This window comes from Scyliorhinus canicula, chromosome 2 (assembly GCF_902713615.1).
Source record: "Scyliorhinus canicula chromosome 2, sScyCan1.1, whole genome shotgun sequence".
In the NCBI taxonomy this organism is placed as follows: Eukaryota; Metazoa; Chordata; class Chondrichthyes; order Carcharhiniformes; family Scyliorhinidae; genus Scyliorhinus; species Scyliorhinus canicula.
Window position 1 is genome coordinate 269,003,714 of NC_052147.1, and position 25,646 is coordinate 269,029,359.

General features: G+C 47.5%; 1 protein-coding gene across 2 annotated transcripts in view; it reads left to right on the forward strand.

Annotated features, from left to right (window-relative positions):
• Positions 1–25,646, forward strand: part of LOC119962139 (contactin-associated protein-like 5) — a 1,052,391-nt gene that overhangs the window by 606,480 nt on the left and 420,265 nt on the right. Inside the window, exon 13 of one of the 2 annotated variants that reach the window (XM_038790062.1) lies at positions 6,993–7,193. In XM_038790062.1, coding sequence (XP_038645990.1) covers positions 6,993–7,193 — 201 coding nt within the window. The remainder of the gene's footprint in view (positions 1–6,992; positions 7,194–25,646) is intronic. The other variant, XM_038790063.1, reaches the window with a different exon arrangement.

Genomic DNA, 25,646 nt, shown 5'->3' on the forward strand with positions numbered 1-25,646 from the left:
CTGCAGGGTAAATTCTGTTATATTGTGGTCACTGCTCCCTAATGGTTCCTTCACCTTAAGTTCCCTAATTAAGTCTGTCTCATATCAAATCCAGAATTGCTTGTTCCCTAGTAGGCTATGTCACAAGCTGCTCCAAAAAAAATCTCCAAGACATTCCACAAATTCCTTTTCTTGGGATCCACTACCAACCTGATCTTCCCAGTCCACCTGCATATTGAAGTCCCCCATGATTATTGTAATATTGCCTTTTTTACATGCCTTTTCTATCTCCTGATTTATTTTCTGCCCCACATCCTGACTACTGCTAGGGGGCCTGTACATAACTCTCATCAGGGTCTTTTTATCTTTGTGATTTCTCAACTCTTCCCTCAGAGATTCTATGCCTCCTGATCCTACATTGCTCCTTGCTATCGATTTAACTGCATTCCTTACTAACAATGCAACCACGCCCACTTTGCCCATCTGCCTGTCCTTTCGATAGGATACATATCGTTGAATATTTGGATCCCAGCCCTGATCCCCTTGCAGCCACATCTGTGTGATGCCCACAACATTGTACCGCCAATTTCAATGTGCACAAGAAGCTCATTTACCTTGTTCTGTATACTGCGTGCATTTATATACAACACCCTCAATCCTGCATTGACCACCTCCCTTTTCACATTTGTCACCTTTTTTGCTCTGCCTGAGGGTGATGGTCTTTTATTTTGGTTCTCTATTTCCCCTTTAGTTATCACATCTTCTCAGCTCACATTCTGGTTCCCACCCCCCTGCCATACTAGTTTAAATCCTCCCGAGTAAATCTAGCAAACTTCCCAGCCAGGATATCGGTGCCCCTCCAGTTTAGATGCAACCCGTCCTTCTTGTATGGGTCCCACCTGCCCCGGAAGAGATCCCAATGGTCCAAAAATCTGAAACTCTCCCTCCTACACCAGCAGTTCAGCCACATGTTTAGCTGCACTATCCTCCTATTTCTAGCCTCACTGGCATGTGGCACAGGGAGTAATCCTGAGATTACAACCCTAGAAGTCTTGCTTTTTAGCTTACTGCCTGTGGTGAATTATACTGTATTGTAATTCACACTGTATTGCACTGCATTATATTATGTTCTTGTGGGCTCTGTATGTGAGCCGTTGCGCGGCTCTGCTCATAGGGGGAGATGAGGAGCTTGTACAGGGCTCCACCCTTGGCTCCGCCCATGGCCCCCTCCCACTACCGGAAGTATAAAGTGCTGCAGCCGTAAGCCTGCTCTCAGTTCCTCTGGTCATAGGCTGGCACAGTTGTAAGACTATTAAAACCACAGTTTACTTCCAATCATGTCTCTAGTGAATTGATGGTCACATCAATTTAATAGTCTTAGAAAACTTGAAGAAAACTACTATGGAATCAGCCCTCAAACCTGATCGACTAGAACTCGACCCGCAGGCTGCAGAGGCGAAGAAAATCTTCCTACACTGGCTTCGATGTTTCAAGGCCTACCTGGCTGAATCAAGCACATCTGAGACTACCGAGAAGCAGAAACTCAGCCTACTGCACGCACGGGTGAGCCATCGTATCTCTGCGCAACTCAATTGTACCACCTCATATACTGAGGCCCTGGCAATGCTCGACAGACTGTACGTGCGGCCGATTAACGAGGTCTACGCGCGGCACATTTTCATGACTCGCCGCCAGCGCCCCGCAGAGTCGCTAGAAGACTTTCTGCGCGATTTAAATGCCCTTGCTCGGGACTGCAATTTTCAGGCTGTAACAGCCTCCCAACTATGGAACTCGCTGTACGTGATGTATATGTTGCAGGGCTCAGGTCTAACTATAATGCGCCAGCGATTGCTTGACAAAGGGGCTCAGAACTTGGAGGACACGGTAGAGTTAGCTACGACTATGGAGGTTGCGTTCCGCAGTTTGAACTAATTCCCCGCGGACCAAGCAACCCCATCGTGGGCCCCCGACCAGCGACTGCCCCAGGCCTGCGCAACGTGGTCACCGACCCACTATGGAGCGCCAGCGTGCCATTTTTGTGGCCAACCCCAACACCCACGGCAGCAGTGCCCGGCACGCAACGCGACCTGCAGCTGCTGCGGTCACAAAGGACAGTATGCCCGAGTATGCCTGGCAAAATCAAGAACTCCAAACTCCCCCACAGTCCAGAGCACTCGCCTCCCAAACTCAGAGGCCCGCAGGCCCCGTAACGCTGCAGCGTGTCTGCCAACTCCGCCCCCACCTGACATGTGCGACTCATGGGGGCCGCCATCTTGGCAACCCTCCTCCACGCGGCCGGCCACGTGCGATTCATGGGGGCCGCCATCCTGGACGCCATCTTCCTCGCCGCCCACCACGTGCGATCCACGGGGGTGGCCATCTTGGATGCCATCTTCTTCAGCACCCGCCACGTGCAATCAACGGGGGCCGCCATCTTGGCCATCAACCGAACCGAACCTCGACGATTACAAACTCAGCGGACAGTCATCACGGGGCCACTCCTGCACAGCTGATCGAGCCGCCGACTACCCGCAACTCAACGCAGTCACGTTGGACCAGTCGCGTCCGAAGCGCGGACAGTCATCACTGGGCCACTCCAGCAATGCTGATCGAGCCGCCGACTACCCGCAACTCAATGCAGTCACGTTGGACCAGTCGCGTCCGAAGCGCCTCCAGAGCTCGGTGATGTCCGTTAAAATCAATGGGTAGAGGACACCGTGCCTCTTCGACTCCGGGAGCACCGCGAGCTTCGTACATCCTGACCTGGTAAGATGCTGTTCGCTCCCTATCTTCCCTGCACGGCAAACTATCTCCCTCGCCTTGGGCTCACACTCAGTCCACATACAAGGGCGCACCGTCGTGACCCTAACGATTCAGGGCGCCAGCTACTCTAATTTCCAGCTGTACGTACTCCCCAACCTCTTTGCCCCACTCTTACTTGGACTCGACTTCCAATGTAATCTCAAGAGCCTCACACTCAGCTTCGGCGGACCTCTACCTCCACTCACTATCTGCAGTCTAGCGACACTAAATATCGACCCCCCCTCCACTCTTCGCTAATCTCACTTCGAAGTGCAAACTCGCCACTCGCAGCAGGCAGTATAACCTGCAAGGACAGGGTGTTTATTAGATCCGAGGTCCAACGGCTCCTACATGAGGGAGTCATAGAGGCCAGTAACAGCCCCTGGAGAGCTCAGGTGGTGGTTGTCAAGACCGGGGAAAAGTTCCGAATGGTGGTTGATTATAGCCAAACCATTAACCGGTTCACGCACCTTGACACATACCCCCTCCCCAGAATTGCAGACATGGTTAATCAGATCGCCCAGTACTGCACATTCTCCACAGTGGACCTGAAGTCTGCTCACCACCAGCTCCCAATCCGCCCAGAGGACCGCCACTACACAGCGTTCGAGGCAGATGGCCGCCTCTTCCACTTCCTCCGGGTCCCCTTTGGCGTCACGAATGGGGTCTCGGTGTTCAAACGAACAATGGACCGAATGGTGGACCAGTACGGGCTGCGGGCCACATTTCCGTACTTGGACAATGTCACCATCTGTGGCCATGATCAGCAGGACCACGACGCCAACCTCCACCGATTTCTCCAAACCGCCCAGAAGCTCAATCTCACCTATAATACGGAGAAATGTGTTTTCTGTACTACCAGACTAGCCATCCTCGGCTATGTCGTGGAAAACGGAGTCCTGGGCCCCGACCCGGACTGTATGCGCCCCCTCTTACAACTCCCTCTCCCTCATTGCCCCAGGGCCCTCAAGAGGTGCCTCGGAGTTTTCTCTTATTATGCCCAGTGGGTCCCCCAGTTTGCGGACAAAGCCCGCCCACTATTTAAGACCACACTCTTCCCACTGTCGGCTGAGGCCCGCCAGGCCTTCAACTGCATTAAGGAGGACATCGCCAAAGCCGCCATGCGGGTGGTAGATGAATCCGTCCCCTTTCAGGTGGAGAGCGACGCCTCAGAGGTTGCTCTCGCCGCCACTCTGAATCAGGCAGGGAGACCAGTCGCCTTCTTCTCCCGAACCCTCTCCGCTTCGGAACTTCGACACTCCTCAGTCGAAAAGGAAGCTCAAGCCATTGTGGAAGCCGTACGGCACTGGAGGCACTACCTCGCAGGTAGGAGGTTTACCCTCATCACCGACCAAAGATCGGTTGCCTTCATGTTTGACAACCCGCAAAGGGTAAAATAAAGGGACACCGTTTCCCTCCGGGATCTGGTGCCTGCAGGATCCAACACTACCACCACCACTGCCGAGGTACCCCTCACACTATACCCCACCCAACCCACCACGCCCTGCGCCCCCGCGCCTTTAGGTTCCCTGCCCACGCTCGGCGCCCCCGCGCCTATAGATTTCCTGCCCCCCTGTCGCCCATTGCACCGGTCAGGTATGAAGCTCGGACCGAAACACCCCTGGAGTCTGCCCTCGTACCCACACCGATCGTCACCACCCAGCCACCCGAAGAGGCTGCAACCCCGGTGCACCGCCTATCCCAAAGGAAGACTCAGCCACCGCACCGGCTTAACTTGTCGACCCGTCACCCCTGCAGGGGGTGAATGTGGTGAATTATACTGTATTGTAATTCACACTGTATTGCATTGCATTATATTATGTCCTTGTGGGCTCTGTATGAGAGCCGTTGCGCGGCTCTGCCCATAGGGGGAGATGAGGAGCTTGTACAGGGCTCCAACCTTGGCTCCACCCATGACTCCGCCCATGGCCCCTCCCACTACCGGAAGTATAATGTGCTGCAGCCGTAAGCCTGCTCTCAGTTCCTCTGGTCGCAGGCTGGCACAGTTGTAAGACTATTAAAACCACAGTTTACTTTCAATCGTGTCTCTAGTGAATTGATGGTCACATCACTGTCTAACTCCCTGAACTCCTTCTGCAGGACCTCATCACTCTTCCTGCCTATGTCATGAGTACCTATGTGTACTACGACCTCTGGATGTTCACCCTCTCCCTTCAGGATGTTGTGTTTGTTCAGTTTGTTGCAGACTCAATGGGCCGAATGGCCCCCTGTTGCACTGCAGTGACTCTATGATTCTATGACATTCCACAAATATAGAAGTAGCATTTTAGTACCAGTGGGGTTCTCAGTATTAATTATGAATAGCGTACACCCTGACAAACTCATTTGCATCTCATTCAACATGGTGTAACTGTGAAAGAGTTTTCACAGTGAGATTAACAGTAAACGGCTCTAAGATTTCATCAATCCAAAGATTTCCCATTGATTGGTCTGACGAAGAGAGGCTGGCCATGTACCTTCTGCAGAAACGGAAACCAACTTCTGAGTATCTGTGTTATTCTGTGCATGTGCAGACTCCTGAAGTTGATAACAAGCCATGTGAGAGTACCTTTAAGAAATGCGGGTTTGTAAAATAGCTGTGATGGATGTACCTTTAAGAAATGAGTGTTTAAAAAGGATGTTTACGAGTGATGTTAGAGTGTGGATGGAGCTGGGCTGTATGCCTGCTTTTTCTTTTGCTTTGGGCTGTCTGCTACAGGCTGTGTTTAGTTTTGTTTTAGTTTTGGAGAAGCTACTGTCACAGCAAGATGTGTATGAATCTCTGCAAGCTAAAGAATGTTCATAGAACATAGAACATAGAACATAGAACAGTACAGCACAGAACAGGCCCTTCGGCCCTCGATGTTGTGCCGAGCAATGATCACCCTACTCAAACCCACGTATCCACCCTATACCCGTAACCCAACAAACCCCCCCCCCTGAACCTTACTTTTTAGGACACTACGGGCAATTTAGCATGGCCAATCCACCTAACCCGCACATCTTTGGACTGTGGGAGGAAACCGGAGCACCCGGAGGAAACCCATGCAGACACGGGGAGGACGTGCAGACTCCACACAGACAGTGACCCAGCCGGGAATCGAACCTGGGACCCTGGAGCTGTGAAGCATTTATGCTAACCACCATGCTACCGTGCTGCCCCCTTTTTTTAAAATGGATTGGTGAATCCATTTGGTGATCAGTTGGTGATTTCAAAGTGCTAACTGCTCTCCGTAGAGAAGGTAAACCTGATGTCTTTCTGTAAAAAGGTTTTTTTTGTCTTATGGATGTTATAAGGAAATCACTGTCTGTGTGGAGTTTGCACATTCTCCCCATGTTTGCGTGGGTTTCAGCCCCACAACACAACACAAAGATGTGCAGGCTAGGAGGATTGGCCACGCTAAATTGCCCCTTCATTGGAAAAAATGAATTGGGTACTCTAAATTTATAAAAAAATAAATAAATAAATAAACATTGTTTTAATTTAAAAGTACTGTAGAACTCTGTAGGCCCATGTGCTCCCCATAACCCCAATCTATTAAATGTTGTGGGGCATGTGAACTCTATGATACACATTGGGGTTCTCTAAACACTGGCTCATAACAGACTGTTTTATCATAGAATTTACAGTGCTGAAGGAGGCCAGTCGGCCCATCGAGTCTGCACCGGCTCTTGGAACGAGCACCCGACCCAACGTCAACACCTCCACCCTATCCCCATAACCCAGTAACCCCACCCAACACTAAGGGTTGGTGCAGTATTGATGATGATGCTGACTTTTACTGTCATTACTACCACAAAATCTGAGCCATTGGTGCGGCACAATGGCACAGTGGTTAGCACGGCTGCCTCACAGCACCAGGGACCCAGATTTGATTCCGGCCTTGGGTTAGGTAGATTGGCCATGCAAAATTACCCCTTTGTGTCCAAAGGTTAGGTGGGCAGCGGGGCTTTGGGCATAGGGTGGGGCATGGGTCTCAGTAGATGCTCTTTCAGATGGTCAGTGCCGACTCAATGGGCTGAATGGCCTCCTTCTGCACTGTAGGATTCAATGATTATAATGCATCCTCCAGACCAAAGGTTGGTTCCAGGAAAATCAGAGTGTCAGGGTAAAAGCTTTTCTCAATTTCATTGCAAATCAATTTCCATTCCCGTATACCGTTGCCATAATGTGCTTTTCTGTGTTTTCATTTTCTTTTTTAAAAAATCAGAAGATAAAACCTGGACTGTGATTCAACACAACAACACTGATCTAACCAAAGTGCGAGGCTCCACCGCAGAAAGACCCCACCTTGTGCAGTTTAACTACAATGCCAGCATGGAACAGCTTCGGGCCATGATTAACAGCATGGACTACTGTGAGCAGAAAGTGACCTACCACTGCAAGAGGTCACGCCTTTTAAATACACCGGGTAAGTACAAGTGCCACAAATGACAAAACTAATTACACAGGATCATTAAAGCTCAATATCGCCCTCTTCCTTCTGAGTGTCATGACAAAGAGATGCCGAGTGCAAAATTTGCTTCAGTCAGAAGGCACTATTTGACATGGAGTGTCATGCCCTGCAGCGCTACCCTAAGAAACTGGGAACCTCCGCAAACAATGCATAATGAGTGTCCTAAATCACATCTTGATGTCTGGGGAGCAGAAGGATGGTGCAACCATGATGAGGAATACATTTTGACTACTTGAATATTTGATGCATTCAAGAGGGCATTAGATGATTACTTGAATAGATAACATGTGCAGGGGTACAGGGAAAAGGCAGGGAAATGGCACCATAACACGATACTCGTTTGGAGAGCTGCTGCAGACATGATGGGCCAAATGGCCTCTTTCTGCGCCATGACAATTCTGTGATAGATAAATACATTAGATACTTTGTTACATCTAAAAGTGACATATAATTGAAGTAATGTAATATAATGTATCAATGGTTTGATTGAGCGGGCGGAATAGTGGCAAACGGAATTCAATCCGGAAAAGTATGAGGTAATGCATTTGTGGAGGCAAACAAAAGAAAGAAAAAACTGAATAATGAGAAAAATATTGAGAGGGATTGAGGAAATGCAAGGCCTTGGAGTGCATGTCCACCAGGTCCTTGAAAGTGCTGGGATAGGTGGACAAGATGGTCAAGAAAGCATATGGGCTTTATTGGACAATGTGCTGAACTCGAAAGCAGGGATGTAATGGTGGAACTGTGTGAAATGCTGGAGTATTGTGTACACTTCTGGTAAATACATTACAGGAAGGACACCTCCAAAGGCCGATCGAAGATCTCCTCTCCCATCAGTTTCTCCAGCGTCCTTGCCACATACCCAGCAGCCTCTGCACCATCAATGCCTTCAGGCATCCCGACAATCCATAGATTTTGCCTCCTGGACCGATTCTCCAGATCCTCCACCTTTTCCCTCAGCCTCTTCTGACACTCCTGCATCACTCCTATCTCCGCTACCAACAAGCAGCCCCCTCCCCATCTGCGCTACGTTCTGGATCGTCTGGCCCTGGGATTCCAGCCTCTGCTCAACTCACTCGACCCCAGACCACAGCAGTTCCACCACCTTGGCCAGGTCATCCAGGGCCTCTATCCTCTGTTGCAGGAAGTTATTGTTCAGAAACAAAACGCTACCAACTGCTCCGTCCACCACTGGGCAGGCAGGGTGCCTCCTTTTCCTTCGCTAATTTTTCCCTGTGACGTACCGCGAATACTCTCCTGCTCCCGCTGCTCTTTCTTTCTTGCACCACTCCTTGTCCGCGGGTCTATCCACCAACCACACCAGACGAGTATTACCTTCCCCAGGCACTCCTGCAACTTTTGCCCTCAGATACTTTGCCCATCGGGCAGAAAAAGACCAAGAAAATCTGCCTTGAGCAGGAGCCACCAAATGTGCGACCACTCACTCCATGTCCGCCACCGGAAGTCGCTCGCAACCTTTCAACAGCATGAAGAAATGAAGGCCACCTTGAGCAACAGAATGGAAGCACAGCACAAACATAGTTCAAACCCCGTGTCCATATTTCAAAGTTAAGTCATGGAATTAAAGATATAAATGAAGCAGTCTGCAACGTACTGTAGCTTTTTGATGCATGTCGATAATTTCGAAAGAGATGGGTTTCTGCTCTAATCTGGGACTGTTGACAGATTGTCGTGTGGGGAAAGGGGTGCGGGAAAGGTTTTCTTATTTATGAACTGAAAAGTGACAGAAATGCTGAACTTTGAAAAGAATAAATGGTTGTTAAAACATTGGACAACGTCTGATCTTGATAAATTTGGGTCTGTATAATTAATTCATGTGTAAAATCTTACACATATAGAACATAGAACAGTACTGCACAGAACAGGCCCTTCGGCCCTCACTGTTGTGCCGAGCCATGATCACCCTACTCAAACCCACGTATCCACCCTATACCCGTAACCCAACAACCCCCCCCTTAACCTTACTTTAATTAGGACACTACGGGCAATTTAGCATGGCCAATCCACCTAACCCGCACATCTTTGGACTGTGGGAGGAAACCAGAGCACCCGGAGGAAACCCACGCACACAGGGGGAGGACGTGCAGACTCCACACAGACAGTGACCCAGCCGGGAATCGAACCTGGGACCCTGGAGCTGTGAAGCATTTATGCTAACCACCATGCTACCCTGCTGCCCTCTGTGTTCCAAGGTTTCTATCTGAGCTTCCCCCACCATTTAGCCTATTCAAATTAGTATTATTAAAGAACAAATGTATCAACTCTTTCGAGATTACAAAGAAAAAACCCTTCCAACAAATTAACTCAAGGTGTTTTTTTTAATAATACCTGGACAGATATCCCCGTATGAATGAAGTTCAAGAATATTGTGATAATAATAAGAATCTTTATTATTGTCACAAGTAGGCTTATGTTCATACTGCAATGAAGTTACTGTGAAAATCTCCTAAATGTAGGTTGAGACAATCACACAGAACAATAGCTATGCATCATGGAATCACAGGAACATTGTATGCAGTAGAACTGATAAAATTTGAATAACGCCTGCCAAATTACTCTTTTGGAGAAAATCCAGAGATTTATCTTATCGGAAGCATTGTCTGTGGCTATTCGGAGCCTGATAAAATCAAATGAGTTGGGCCAGACAATGGCAAACAAATTTACATGTGATCTGTCGAAGAGGATGAACCTCTTGGGCCATGTAGCTTTTATTCATTCAATTTGTGGATATATGATTCTCCCTGTCTCAGAAGATGAAAATGAAATGAAAATCGATCATTGTCACAAGTAGGCTTCAAATGAAGTTACTGTGAAAAGCCCCTAGTCGCCGCATTCCGGCGCCTGTTCAGGGAGGCTGGTACGGGAATTGAACAATGCTGCTGGCCTGCCTTGGTCTGCTTTCAAAGCCAGCGAATTAGCCCTGTGCTAAACCAGCCCCTGGTTGTAGGATTCTGCACATACGGGGGCAGCACGGTAGCATTGTGGATAGCACAATCGCTTCACAGCTCCAGGGTCCCAGGTTCGATTCCGGCTTGGGTCACTGTCTGTGCGGAGTCTGCACATCCTCTCCGTTTGTGCGTGGGTTTCCTCCGGGTGCTCCAGTTTCCTCCCACAGTCCAAAGATGTGCAGGTTAGGTGGTTTGGCCATGATAAATTGCTCTTAGTGCCCAAAATTGCCCTTGGTGTTGGGTGGGGTTACTGGGTTATGGATAGAGTGGAGGTGTTAACCTTGGGTAGGGTGCTCTTTCCAGGAGTCGGTGCAGACTCGATGGGCCGAATGGCCTCCTTCTGCACTGTAAATTCTATGAAAAAAAAATATCTGGAGCTAAAAAGTAAGTGCGGAATTTTCCATTTTTTGTCAAAGTGCAGTGGCAGCAACGTTCCCGCTGGCTGGAATGGCGGGAACTCCACCCGAATCCATGCATGGAACCCAATTAATTATGAACAAGCGAGTATCGCTCTGGATCACCTGGTGGATCAGGCGCTGATTCTCCCACCTAACATCAGCTGATGGGTGTCATATTTACGTGCCAGTCTGACAGAGTCACTTTGCTCTCCCCAGTCCATCTGGCTTCGGATATAGTCAATGGTGTCATCCAGCCACCAACCTAAAGAAGACAGCAGCATTGCACTTTGATTGGCCGGGTGTCTGAAGATGTAGGAGCAGAAGTAGGCCATTTGGCATCTTGATTCGAGGAGTCCGGTCCCAGAGGCATGTTCTCTACCTGCAGGATGGCGCCAAAAAGCATCTGAGTGTCACCTCTCCAGCCTGTGAGGCTTTCACCCAGAAGGTCAACATGGCTGGCAGCCATCCCTGAAAAGCTACGCCGTGCAGGAAGAAGACAAATGATCTCATCTGCTCCACGAAGATAAGTCATCCTTCAACTCCCTCCAAAATCAAACTCCTCTCATCATGTAATCAAGCAGCTACTCCCTTCGCAGATCTTACATGTCCATTAGTGGGGGAAACATATCAACACTCATTCTCTCACAGACACTTTCACATCACCACCATTCCATCTGTCTTTTTTCTCTCACTCCATCCCCTGGCCCTTCTTGGAAGGGCTTCCCACACCCAGGGGACATGCATTTCACCCAACCTGTGCTCCATTCCTTCTGATCACACGCTTTGCTTCACCTTCATACAGACCAAGTTGCCATGCAAATATGTCAGTGAGCCAAGACGTGAGAGGAATGGCTGAGGTCCTCCTGCTCACTAAATTTGAGGAGGCTGCCGCCGACCTTTTGGGGTGGACAGGGATCTTTCTTTTGGGCTGACCATTAAGGAGACCTTGGTCCAGAAGGTCTTGCCAGGGTTTGAGCTTGGCCGCTCACTCCATGGACTCAAACGCGGAACACCATCAGGATGTAGGCGACATGGGGACGAGGTACCTTGACCTCCCGCCAGATGCACCATCTCCTGCAGGAGGTAGACTGTGGCCCTCTGGCACCCACAGGGAAAATAATATCAGCTGGACACCCTGGAGCCTCCCCTCAGCCCATTGCAAGGGTGTGAAGCTGCTCACAGCCCCCTCTGCCTGTGCCCACACCCAACCCAGCAGCACAGGCTGCCAAGTGTGCTCCCTCCCCCTGAGCAGGACACCGTTATCAGTCCAGATGTTGAGGCTGCACCAAGGTAGAGTCGGGTCAGGAAAGTTAACAAGAATTGATGTTTCTTCTGGTTCATGGGTGGGCGATCACTGAAAATGAATTGCACTATTTATAATACATTTATAATATGTGAATGATCTGGTCAACTTAAGGCTTGATTTTGTACTTTGGTATCTACTTATCTCAAGGTTTATCATCCTCCCACTCATGTGATAGTCTACTGTGACAATTGGTAACATTAGGAAAAGTGGACTATAAATGTAGTGGCCAATTTAAGGGTTAAAAGCCGAGGGTTAGAATGTGTTTGTTTTAACATAATTCTGTTTGCAGAGCCTGGGTGGTTTTAGCAGCCAGCAAGTGAAATTGACACAGCTCTGTGTTTATCGGTCTGGCGCGATGCACAGTGGATTGACTGGGGAGGTCCCTGGGAGTTAGTGTGCTTTTACAACCTGCAGAGATGTGTTTTCCAGCTTGGGGAGATGAGGTCATTGCTGGGTGGAGCTCAGAAAGGTAGATAGGCTGTGAGTTTGGAGAAGCTTCGATAAAGAGAGGAGTTGAGTTCTGACCTGCCTGAATCTGAGTCCACAATTCTTTCCAAGTTGGAAAGTTATGAAAAAGAGTGATAATATTTTAAAGCAGAGCAGTCTTGTCTGAAGACAAGGAAGAGGCTGAAACAACCGAGAGAAAGCAGCTATTTGAAGATATTCAGCCAGAGTCTGAATGGGGTTCCAACCGAAGCCAGATCTGTTTTATAAAGCAAGTATCACTCCATGCCCTGCTAATTTTAAGATGGATTAAGAGCTGCATGTTCTATTCTTGTTGCTTAATGGGAAATTGTATGGTTATGTTAAGGGGTAATTGTTTGCTGTTCATTTTGGGGTGTGAAGCTAAAAGGTTAATATTGTATTCATGATAAAGTTTGGTTTAGAAATAACAAAGCCCTATTTTTTCATGCAATCAGTCCTTGAGCGAATCGTTATTTCCGCACAGTCTTAAAATACACAAAATTGTTGGGGTGCCGGTCCAGTATCCTAGCCACTGTTGGGATCTGGACTGGGATCGTAACAGTACCACTGTGAGATGAACATTCATGTGATGTCAAACTCTGTGCAACTAGTCTCCAGACACGTATGTTGCCGGGGAGCTCTATTCAAATCTTTATCAGAAGTGTATGATGGGAAATCTTTGAACCCTTATTCCCCAAAGGACAGCAATGAATGAGGGCAGTTCATCAGCAATGATACTCTTGCAGTCTTTGGGCCTCCTCAGTGTGTGTCCGAACCCAAGACTTGCACTTTACAGTGAGTTCTCATCTTATTCGCGGCAGTGTTTACATCATTGGATGGTGTCAAAAGCCTCAAGCCTCGTCTCACATCACTGTTATTTGTTTTTAATTTCACAGAGTGAGTGCATTAGCATGTCACTTGACCAAAGGTTAGACCATGTCCCCGTGGGTCATTAGGATAGAATGAATCCAGGACTCATTTCCACAGCGATTGTTTAGCCATCCCCGAAAATGGTAGGGAGTAGCTTTGAGGACAAGATGATATGTGTCCTGATCTCCTCATTTAACTTTACTCTTCCTGAAACCTGCCAGCAATTAAACTTTCATGGGCATATCTCCCATGTCTTCCTTCCTCTGTGGCATGAACACGCTGATACTGTCCCTCAGCAGCCAGCTGTGCTTCTTGGACCTCTGTATCTTTATCTCCTGTATTTTCATCTTCTGATGAGTCTCATCGTCCTCCAGTTCACCCACTGGAAAGGCCTTGCCTCTTTGCATATCTTTGATTGTGAAGGGCACAATGCACTGCAATCAATAGGGAAATCTGCTCTGTTCTGTATTGTAGAGAGCCACCTGAGTGATCCAAGCATCTGGAACACCGCTTCAGAAAGCACTTTGCTTTACCGCAAGCCCACGGATAACCTCACGATGCTCCACTTCTCCAGCTTCCACCCTAAACACATAAAGGAAGCCATCCCCTATGGACAAGCCCTCCGTATACACAGGATCTGCTCAGATGAGGAGGAGCATAACAGACATCTACAGACGCTGAAAGATGCCCTCGTATGAACGAGATATGGCGCTCGACTCATCGATCGACAGTTCCAACGCACCACAGCAAAAACCCCACCAACCTCCTCAGAAGACAAACACAGGACACAATCGACAGAGTACCCTTCATTGTCCAGTACTTTCCCAGAGGGGAGAAACTACGACATATTCTTCACAGCCTTCAACACGTCATCGATGAAGATGAACATCTTGCCAAGGTCATTCCCATACCCCAACTACTTGCCTTCAAACAACCGCGTAACCTCAAACAAACAATTGTTTGCAGCAAACTACCCAGCCTTCAGAATAGCGACCATGACACCACACAACCCTGCCATGGCAATCTCTGCAAGACGAGTCAGATCATTGACATGGATACCACCATCACACGTGAGAACACCACCCACCAGGTACGTGGTACATACTCGTGCGACTCGGCCAACGTTGTCTACCTCATATGCTGCAGGGAAGGATGTCCCGAAGCATGGGACATTGGCGAGACCATGGAGACGCTGCGACAATGAATGAACGGACATCGCGCGACAATCACCAGGCAGGAATGTTCCCTTCCAGTCGGGGACCAATTCAGCAGTCAAGGGTATTCAGCCTCTGATCTCCGGGTAAGCGTTCTCAAAGGCAGCCTTCAGGATGCGCGACAACACAGAATCGCAGAGCTCAACCAGGACCAGGACCTGGGATTCATGTCGCATTACATTCATCCCCCACCACCTTGCCTGGGCTTGCAAAATCCTACCAACTGTCCTGGGTTGAGACAATATACACCTCTTTAACCTAGGGTTACCCCTATCTCTGGATCTGTAAAGACTTAATTACCTGCTAATGCTCGCATTCTAAGCATTGTCTGGCATCTTTGAATTTTTCTATATATATGTTTCTGTAACATACCTCTTGATTCACTTGAGGAAGGAGCAGTGCTCCGAAAGCTAGTGTTTGAAACAAATCTGTTGGACTTTAACCTGGTGTTGTAAGACTTCTTACTGTGCTCATCCCAGTCCAACGCCGGCATCTCCACATCATAGGTAATTCATAGCATGATCGCAAATAAAACTTCAAAATATTGTTACTGCATGGGGATTTTCTGGCTATAGCATAAAGTAAAAAGTAAAGTAAAATTGCTTATTGTCACGAGTAGGCTTCAATGAAGTTACTGTGAAAAGCCCCTAGTCGCCACATTCTGGCGCCTGTCCGGGGAGGCTGGTACAGGAATTGAACCGTTCTGCTGGCCTGCTTTGGTCTGCTTTAAAAGTCAACGGTTTAGCCCAGTGTGCTAAACCAGCCCCTGGCATGCGTCCTCAGATGATTTCTCTGAACTGTGGAATGTAATGGAATAAACATTCCATTAGTACAAAGATCAGTTATAAACTGTCCAGTTGATTTATTGTATGATGAATGGCTAAGCAAACAAAATAAATGGCACACTGTAGATTTTCAATAGATAACTACTCCTCTTCAGAAGATAGAAAAATAAAAGTCATTAATAAACAATAATAGCTCTGCATTAAACTGCAAAACAACTCGTATTGGACATCAGTTTGTTGAATTTTTACCGTTACGCATGGTTTGTTGCTGGTTTTACAGACAGTCTTTGATTCATTTCTCTCTTGCGCCTCCAGGCAACGTATCCAATTTTGAAAGAGACAGACTGAGAAGTAGTTTCAAACATTTCACAGGCCGAAAGGAAATTTAAATATGAGTTTCTTATCTCAAAAAGGAATACAATCAAACACATACACAGAATAACCTTCCACGATGCTTGTATCACAATTGAATAGCTTGGCAGGTTCATAGACCCCTGGTCAGATATAATGAAGGTCAGATGTTGGGAATCCTGTAAAGAATAACTCATGAATCCCCAGAGCCTGTCCACCATGCACAAGGCAGAAGTCGGGAGAGTGATGGAATACACTCCACTTGCCTGGATGAATGCAGTTCCAACAACATTCAAGAAGCTCAACACCACACAGGATAAAACAGCCACTTCATTAGCACCCCATCCACCGTCTTCATGCTCTCCACCACTGATACACAATAGCAGCAGTGTGTGTCCCATCTACAAGATGCACTCAGCAACTCACCAAGGCTCCTTTGACAGCACCTTCCAAACCTGCAGCATCTACCACTTCGAAGGACAAGGCCACCAGATGCAGTGGTGCACCACCAGCTGCAGGTTTGCCCCTGAGCCGCACACCATCCTGACTTGGAAATATATCATGGTTCCTTCACTGTTGCTAGTCAAATCCTAGAACTCCCTCCCAAACAGTACTGCGGGTGTACCTATGCTATGTGAGCTGCAGTGGGTCAAATAGACATCACCTTCTCAAGAGCAATTAGGGATGGGTAATAAATGCTGAACTAGCCAGCGATGCCCATATCCCATGCAATATTACATTTTAAAAATGTATGGCTTCCTGTTATTGTTCCTGAGTTTAGTCGATTGAGTGATCACAGTGGTTTAGTGGAGAAACAGCTGGGAGGGAGGAGTGCTTGTAAAAGAGCCTGTCTGACTTTGATATGTTAATTTTAATGGAGTGAAAACAGATTATAGTAATCTTTTTTATTGTTCAAAGTAGGCTTACATTAACACTGCAATGAAGTTACTGTGAAAAGCCCTTAGTCACCACATTCCGGCACCTGTCTGGGTACACTGAAGGAGAATTCAGAATGTCCAATTCACCTCACAGCACGTCTTTTGGAACTTGTGGGAGGAAACCGGAGCACCCGGATGAACCCCACGCAGACATGGGGAGAACGTGCAGGCTCAACACAGACAGTGACCCGAGCCGGGAATCGAACCTGGGACCCTGTCACTGTGAAGCAGCAGTGCTAACCACTGTGCTACCATGGTGCCCTGTTCCATTATCCATTCTTTCCACCCACATTTCTCCTCAGTTCTGACTCCAGATATGACCAATGATGGGAAAAGCTTCTGCAATGTCTAAACTGTGAGATTTTGATGATCAAAGTAAATTGGGCCGTTTTCTGACAGGAACCCGCACAGCGTTTACAAAACGTTTTGCTGAGCACTTAACACAACCGTAACATACACGGCTATGGACCAAGTGCTGGAAAATGGGATTAGAATAGAGAGCTGTTTGATGGCCAGCCCAGACACTATGGGCTGAAGGGCCTCTTTCTGTGCTGTAAAACTCTATGAGAGAATCAGATAAAAAAGGAAGGCACAATGTTGCACAGGAAAAAAAACTACTTTTTTGTTGTAATTCTGCCACTTCCTGCCCATCACATATCTTGAATTCGCGGTTGTCATATTTCAGCTCAATCAATTTATCACAGCTGCTGAGAGATTTAACAGACTATCCAACCTTTTTGAGCAAAGGGAGAGACATGCGAGGTCGAACTAACTGGCTAATGGGCCATGAGTGATTAAATTACCTTGGAGGTGTATAATCATGGTTTAACGTTTAAGGCCAGATTTAGTCTGTGAATCAAGGGATTGAACATATCTGCTGTAGGTCGTTGGTTCACCTGGTATAACATTAACTAATCTTGCGAGTGAACCATCCACCAACCAGAAAGTATGCACACTAACCGGGCAAGTAAGCAAACGATTCAGCTGCATTCTGTACAAGGCATCACAACAACAACAAAATATTCATTATAGTATAAAGCGCCCGGGTGAAATTTTAAAACTAAATCAGGAGTATTCCACTTTATTTCATTTCAATCGTGAGGGACTAAAAATGTAGCGTCTTGCTGCTTTCAAAGGAAAACCTTCAATCAATTCCGATTCACTGCGAAACTTACTCAGGAAATGGACATTTTGTTACATGAACTCTAAGTATTGAGGTTTCTGACAGATTCAGCATTATGTACATACAAATAGGTTTTCAGAAGCACCTTGCATGCATTGAAGCACCACAATGGTTCCTCTTTTTTTAAAAAAAGCGGCCATGCAATCTACCTTTAACAAGATGGAAATGTTCAGGTCTTTGAACAATCTCATTATTATTGATTTGACCAGTACTCCTCCCCCCCTCCCCACTATTGATTAATTTCCCGCATAACGTTCCCTAGTAGCCATCAGCTTCTTGCTTTTCGATGTTTCACCCGGCTTTATATTTCTTTGGTCAGATTGTTTGCATTCAGCAGGAGAAGCGTGGCAGGGAAAAACCTGTCCTCGACGAGCCACATCTTCAACACCACAGGTGGGAGAAGCAGAGCGAATCTTTCGGAACACAGTTTAGCTTCTCTTCCAAAAGGCAAACAGAGGTCACCTTGCCCTATGTGATGAGATAAACCAGCACTCTGATTTAATTTACTATCTTGCTTTTCATGGTATTGATCATTGAGCTAATTCCTCGTGGAAAGTAAGATGCTCCCTCCTCCTGCTCTGGTTTCGAGGGACAATTTTATTTGAACAGGAGATCTTAATGGGAACAATTACCTGTCTTTTATCTCTAAGATCATTCACACCCCTTGTACATTGAGAGAAATATCTCATAGTATAAAAAAAATGATGATCCAAATGAACTAAATCTACACAGATATCTTAAATTGGAGAAAATAAATTTTACAAATCTTTTATCGAAATAATCTGCTTAGTGGCGTGTACAGCTGGGGCTGATGGTAATCTGATTTGATGTGTTATGACTGTTGAAAAGTGATACAATAAGCAATGGTTGAAGGTGCGCAGTGTGGGTGAAAATGGACACCATGTACAGTGATAAGAGTGGGATGTTAAGGTTACATGATGCTTTGTAACTGATGCACCAAAGTGATACAGTTAATCCCGCATGATTAAAAACTGAAAGGATATGCGAAGCAAGGCCCTGTGTATAGGAATGAAATCAGATTAGATGGATTTTAAATGACACTGACTAACTGAATAAAAATTGGAAGACTGAGGAGCGAGGCTCTCATAAACTTACAGAAATAAATATACAAGTAGCTTTTGAGATCAAGCTGTAATGTACGATTGTTGATTTGAAGAAGAAACAGCGGAAGGTTAGCACAGTGGTTAGCACTGTTGCTTCACAGCTCCAGGGACCCGAGTTCGATCCCGGGTTTGGGTCACTGTGTGGAGTCTGCGTGTTCTCCCCGTGTCTGCGTGGGTTTCCTCCGGGTCTCCGGTTTTCTCCCACAAGTCCCATAAGACCTGCTTGTTAGGTGAATTGGGCATCCTGGCTGGGATTCTCCGATCCCACGGCCAAGTCTGACGCCAGCGTCAAAAGCGGCGCGAGTCCGGCGTCAACGGGCCTCCCAGGCCCAGGTATTCACCCCTTCCCAGGGGGCTAGTATGGTGCCAAAGTGGTGTCCGCTGCTCCAGCCGACGCGCCACAGCCAACACGAGTTTGCGCATGCACACCACAGCCGGTACGAGTTTGCACATGCGTGTGGATTTCCGTCTCCGTGCCGGCCGCCAGGCAATATGGCGGAGCCCTACAGGGGTCCGTCACGGAGGAACATAGGCCCCGCACAGAAATAGCCCGCCCGCCTATTGGTGGGCCAAAATCGCGGGCCAGGCTACTGTGGAGGCCCCCCACTGAGTCGGCTCTTCCCGCCCCCCCCCCAACCAGGACCGGCCCCACAGCCAGAACTCTGAGGTCCCGCTGGGTAGGATCAAACGTAACCTACGGCAGTAGGACTTGGCTGAACACGGTGGGCACTCGGCTTGTCACGGCGTGGAGAATCGCTGGGGAGGGGCGCTTTCTACGGCCCCTAACCGGCGCGGCGGCGATCCTGCGGGCGCCTGAGTATCGGTGCAAGAGAATTGGCGGGCCAGTATCAGAGTGGCGTGGCACGATTCTCGCGACCCCCCCCCCCACCCCCGGCGATTCTCCGACCCGACAGGGATGCATCCCGGCCCCTGAATTCTACCCGAACAGGTGCCGTCGAGTGGCGACTCGGGGATTTTCACAGTAACTTCATTGCAGTGTTAATGTAAGCCTACTTGTGACACTAATAAAGATTATTATTATTATTATTAATAATAAAATGGTCCAAATCCTACCCTAGCCAAGTGTCACACTACATGCCAGAGTACCTAAAGAATATCCAGAAGAACTCAAAAAACTGCAAGTGTTTGACACCGTGCCGATATAGAACACTGGGCAAATAGTATAAAATTGAACTGGATGTATGTTTTAAGTGAGTGCTCCAATCATGGGTAGTGTACTGTTCTGGAGGTGTTAGGGCCCCGTGAGGGTATATTGATGAACCAGGATTTACAGCGGTTCATCCAGTGACCCAAGAAAAGATTGCTGCTCAGGGTCACTAATAGGACCATCCAACGCATGTGGCAAAGGGGGGATGCTGTTCTGTGCATACTCTGCCCACTCCTGTATGTCAGGTATGGCTCAGTGGGTCACCCTCTTGCCTCAATGTCAGAAGGTTGTGGGTTGAAGAATGACCTGTGCACAAAATGAAAAAATCACTCCAGCTGAGTATTGAGATATTGCTGCACCATTTGAGATGCCATCTTTGGGATGGTACATTAAACCAATACTGCGTCTGCCCCCGAAGGTGGATGCACTATTTTGAAAAACTGCAGAGTAATTATTCCCCCCCCCCCCCCCCCCCCCCCCGCCTTGGCAAATATCCCTCAGTTAACATCACAAAACAGATTATCTGGTCATTACCACATTGGCGTTTGTTGGAGCTTATACTGCACAAATTGGCCCCAACCTTTCGTACATTGCAAATTCAAAAGTACTTCACCGGTTGTGAAGCACGTTGAGATGTACTGTGGTTGTGAATGGTGCTATATAAATGCAACCAGCATCTACATACTAATCATAGGCACTTCAGCCTCCCATTTCCAAAACTGGGTTAAAATAACAGCTGGTGGATCAGGAGCAGAAAGGATGATGTGAGTTAATGTCTTTAGTTCTACTGAGGCGGGACACAGGCTGATATCGGACCATTCGCCTCTGCATTTAAAAAAATATTAGCCCTACGACAAGGACTTGAGCACTGGAACAAATTTGAACAAAGTGGGCTGATTATTCCAGACGAGAGAAAATAAATCCTTTGCAAAAAGGTCATTCCTGCCAACAGAGCTTATTAAGAACGAGCAGCACGGTACAGCAAGGTTGTTAAAACCAAAACGATCTCCATGATCGTTGTACCAGCCGACGCGCTCAACCAAACACAAACACAAACTTTACATAATGGTCAATGACCTCTTAACAACTGTGCAGTGATTTAATGTTTTTTTCCCCCCATTTTGAAGTGACGGTAATATTGTGCAATTCAATTTACCATGACATCGGAGCAGTGATATGCTGATTATGCCATTTCAACATTTTCACAGTTAACTAATTAATTGAGTAAGCAAAATAATGAGGAACTGATTCACCTCAGGGAAGTCATGTGGTACAATGGGTAGCGTCTCAACTACTGTGCCAGAAGTTCTGAGTTCAAGACCCTTTCTGGGACTTGATGGCCAAGGAAGGTGCGTCCATTGTCACATGCGTGTCTAGATGCGGGGAGTCCCATAGGTCTAAGATTAGCCTATCATATTGGCTCTCACACTTTGCGTGTTTGTTCTGTAGAATAGGGTTTTTCAGAGTGCAGGTTGTGACCTGTGGGTATCTCGCGAGCAGGTGGCGGGAGGATGATGGAGCGATCGGTCGCACCATTGCCGCGGTGGTCCTGATTGCGGAGGAAGCGCCCAACGGCTGCTGCCGCCTTTTAAGTGAAAAGAAATTAGGCAGTGTGCAGTCTCCTGGCCAGGAGTGGCAGCAGAAAGTAGGTTACGTGCCCTGGACACTGGATGTCACCATATACGTGCCTTTGGTGCGACATCATGAATCAGAGCTGCTTCAGTTTTCTAGCTGCTGGAAAGAGAATTGTGAAGGTGGATCATTCCCTTAAAAGTAAGAGATGACCAGAGACTGGACAGGATCTCACAACAGAATCTGCTGGTGACAGCTGCTCAGCAGAATCCAGGGCAGGATAGAGTAGTGCTAGTGTTTGCTCTGTACAGAGCTCTAGACCCTGTGGTTAATAGTGTGAACTCTGTACAGAGTTCCAGAGCCTGTGGTTAATGTGGTGATATGCCCATGAACTATATTATAGATGGATGGTGTACAACCTCCAAGCAGCAGGTGGCGGTGCATGCACACCATGCAGTCTCTAGACCAAGGGCATGTGACCAGTGACTCCCTTACAAGGGGAGATGCATATGGCCATCTTCAGAAGAAGATTGAGAGGGCAATAAGACATACAAGTGAATGGTCAGTGTTAGGTGCAGATTCCAGAGGAGTAGTAAGCAGACTCCATGATAACAGATTGCTATCTTACCACACGAGACTCAATAAAAGTTTCTGATTTGGACAAGTTGAAGTGTTTGGTGAATTCATTCGTAAGGTATAAAGGACCAAACACAACAGTAAACAGCCTACAAAGAAGAAAGTTCACTCAGTAACAAAGCAGCATAAAGATGGTTTCATGAGATATGGTTTTGTCAATTGTGCCAATGTAAATAAGGATGCAAAGCCCATATGTGTTTTATGCAGGAAAGTACTGGCAAATGAGAGAAGTTTCAGATTTTTATAAAGAAGTGGGTGAAAAATTCCTTTTGAGTTTGTGACTCTAGAGTCAGTTATTAGGTTTTAATAATTAGAGCTGACTCCAAATTAAAAGACTGTGCTGCTGTAGCTGACCTGTGATCTCACATTAAAAACACGCCAAAGACCCATGAGGCTGTCAGCGTTCTGGAGTAGCATCTCCCAGGAATATCCAGTGCTGAGTAAAACAAGCATTTTGTTGCTATTGCCCTTCATGACGACCTACATGTGTGAGGTTGGATTTTCTGTTTTCATAAAGATGAAGACGGCACAAAGGAATTGGCTGGAGTCCGCACCTGATTTGCACATTGTCCTCTCCTCCTTTGAACCTGATTCATATGAGATCGTGAGGACCAAGCAGGCTCCCCATTCGTGTTAAAGGTAAGCGAACGTGGAGTGTGTTACGAAGGCCAGTCAGCATGGGTCGTGAAGGTCAGTCAGCACGGGTCACAAAGGTCAACCGGCATGGGTCCCATAGGTCAGCCAGCTGGGAAAAGTGGATCTTGGGAAAAAAAGTTTGAAAAACACTGCTGAAGAATATATAAAGCACAGAATGCATCAAGCAATTAATAATAATTTTTAAGCTGTGGAAAGTGGATTAAGTAATCCCGCGCTCTGAAAGAAATGATTGATCAACAATGATGACGAACACCATGGCAACGATTCTCCAGATTTAACATATCCTCATGGAATCATGCATCACAGAACAAGACCATTGAGCCCTTTCTGTCTCTTCCAGCAATTTCAAAGAGTTACCCAATTAGTTCCATTCCTGCATACGGACTGCTTGCCTTCATTGTACGGGGCCTTAAATAAAAATTGGCAAGTCATGTTACAGTTGTATAGACCCCTTGGTAATTCCGAACTAAGACTATTGTGCACAATTCTGGTTCTGATACTCCCAGAAGGATGTAGACACTTTGGAGAGGGTGCAGCGGAGGTTACCAGGATGTTGCCTGGTCTGGAGGGTGTTAGCTATGCGGAGAAGCTGAATAGACTCGGACTGTTTTCATTGGAACGACGGAGGTTGAGGGGCGACCTTATAGAGGTCTACAAGATTATGAGAGGCATGGTGGCAGGCACTCTTTCCCAGGGTGGGGGGATCAGTCACTCGGGGGCATAGGTTTAAGATCCGTGGGGCAAAGTTTATAGGAGATGTGCAAGGCAGGTTTTTTACACAGAGGGTGGTGAATGCCTGAAACGCGTTGCCAGGCGAGATTGTGGAAGCAGATACATTAACAACGTTCAAAAGGCATCTTGACATGGATGTGATGGGTATAGAGGGATTCGGCACCAGGAATGCTGAGGGTTTTGGCCAAGGGTGGTATCATAACCGGTACAGGCTTGGAGGTCCGAAGGGCAGGTTCCTGTGCTTATTGTTCTTTGTCTTTGTTTCTCTTTGTTTGATGTTCCTACAAGGCAAGGGACAGGGTTTTAGTATATGACTTGGGCAAGGGGTTGGACAACAAATATATCACTTGAAACTGGCAATCTGGATGAAGGTGCAGTGGCTCCTCACTTTTCTGTCAAAGGCCAACCTTGGTATCTTTGCAAGGCCAGCTTGTGGTCCTCCCCTGCAAGCTGCATTGCCCTGCTTTCGAATGGAGTCAACATCCTTCGTTTGGGCATTCCACTATCCGTCTTCTCTCTCTCCATGCAGCTGTCAGCAATCTTCTCCTGCAACGTCATGAAAGCAGATAATGTGAGCTGGATGCCTAGTGGGTCAGAGGTTGATCACACCCGGCATGTATGGGCACTGCGTTTAGGCAAGGTGGGGTTCTGATCAGGAGTGCTGAGGTGGAGTTGATGATGCTGCTGGGAGGTCGGTGATGGAGCTTGTGAGGTGATGGCATGTGGATTAAAGATAACATTCCAGGGGAGCTGCTGGAAGGGTGAGATGCCAAGGGGAAACAAGGGGACAATTACGCTTGCAGAACGTAGTTGGTCATTCATGGGTCTACATTGGGCCCCCGTCCTCTTGGTCAAGCTCCTGGCACTGACCAGTGCAGCCATTGTCTCCCAGGCAGGATTGATGACCATTCTGGGGGGATCTCCTGCCAACCCATGGGTAAATTGTGGCCCACCTCCTCGGCTTCCAGCAATCAAATTAGGGCCCCCTCCGAAAATTTAGGAGCTGGTCTTCTGACTGTCATCGTCCTAGCTTGAAAGATGTCAAGTGCTGTGGAGCTGTTTAAATGAAGTGCCCCCCTTGATTGAAGTGCTCAGATGACCCACAGGCGGGTGAATCAGATGCTTTGCACCTCAGGTGTGGTGATTGATTGATTTGATTGACTGATTGATTTATTGTCCCATGTACCAAAGTACAGTGAAAAGTATTTTTCTGTGCCCAAGGAAACGTACACACACAGCAGACAAAAAGAATAAACGACAAAGTACATCGACAAATAAAGAATTAGTTACAGTGCTGAACAAAGGCCAAACAAAGCAAATACGACATGAGCAAGAGCAGCATAGGGTGTCATGAATAGTGTTCTTACAGGGAACAGATCAGTCCGAGGGAAAGTCATTGAGGAGTCTAGTAGCTGTGGGGAAGAAGCTGTTCTTTTGTCTGGATGTGCGGGTCTTCAGACTACTGTATCCTGATTGAAGGGTCCAGAAGTGGGCAAAGCCTGGGTGTGAGGGGTTTCTGACAATGTTGTCTGCCTTCCTGTACCAGCGGGAGGTGTAGACAGAATCAATGGGAGGATGGCAAGCTTGTGTGATGCGTTGGGCTGAGTTCACCACACTCTGCAGTTTCTTGCAATCTTGGACCGAGCAGTTGCCATATCAGGCTGTGATGCAGCCGATAGGATGCTCTCTATCGCACATCTGTAGAAGTTTGTGAGAGTTGATGCAGACATGCCAATTTTTTTTAGCTTCCGTAGGAAGTAGAGACGTTGTTGGGCTTTCTTGACTGTTGCATCAACGTGAGTGGACCAGGAAAGACTGTTGGTGATGGTGACCCCCAGGAACTTAAAGCTATTGACCATCTCCACTTCGGAGACATTGATGCAGATGGGAGTGTGTGTCGTGCTGCGCTTCCTGAAGTCGGTGATCAGTTTCTTTTCTGACATTTATAGATAGGTTGTTTTCGGTACACCATGCAACCAAGTGATTTATCTCCCTTCTATCGTCTGACTCGTCGTTGTTTGAGATACCATCACCACAGTC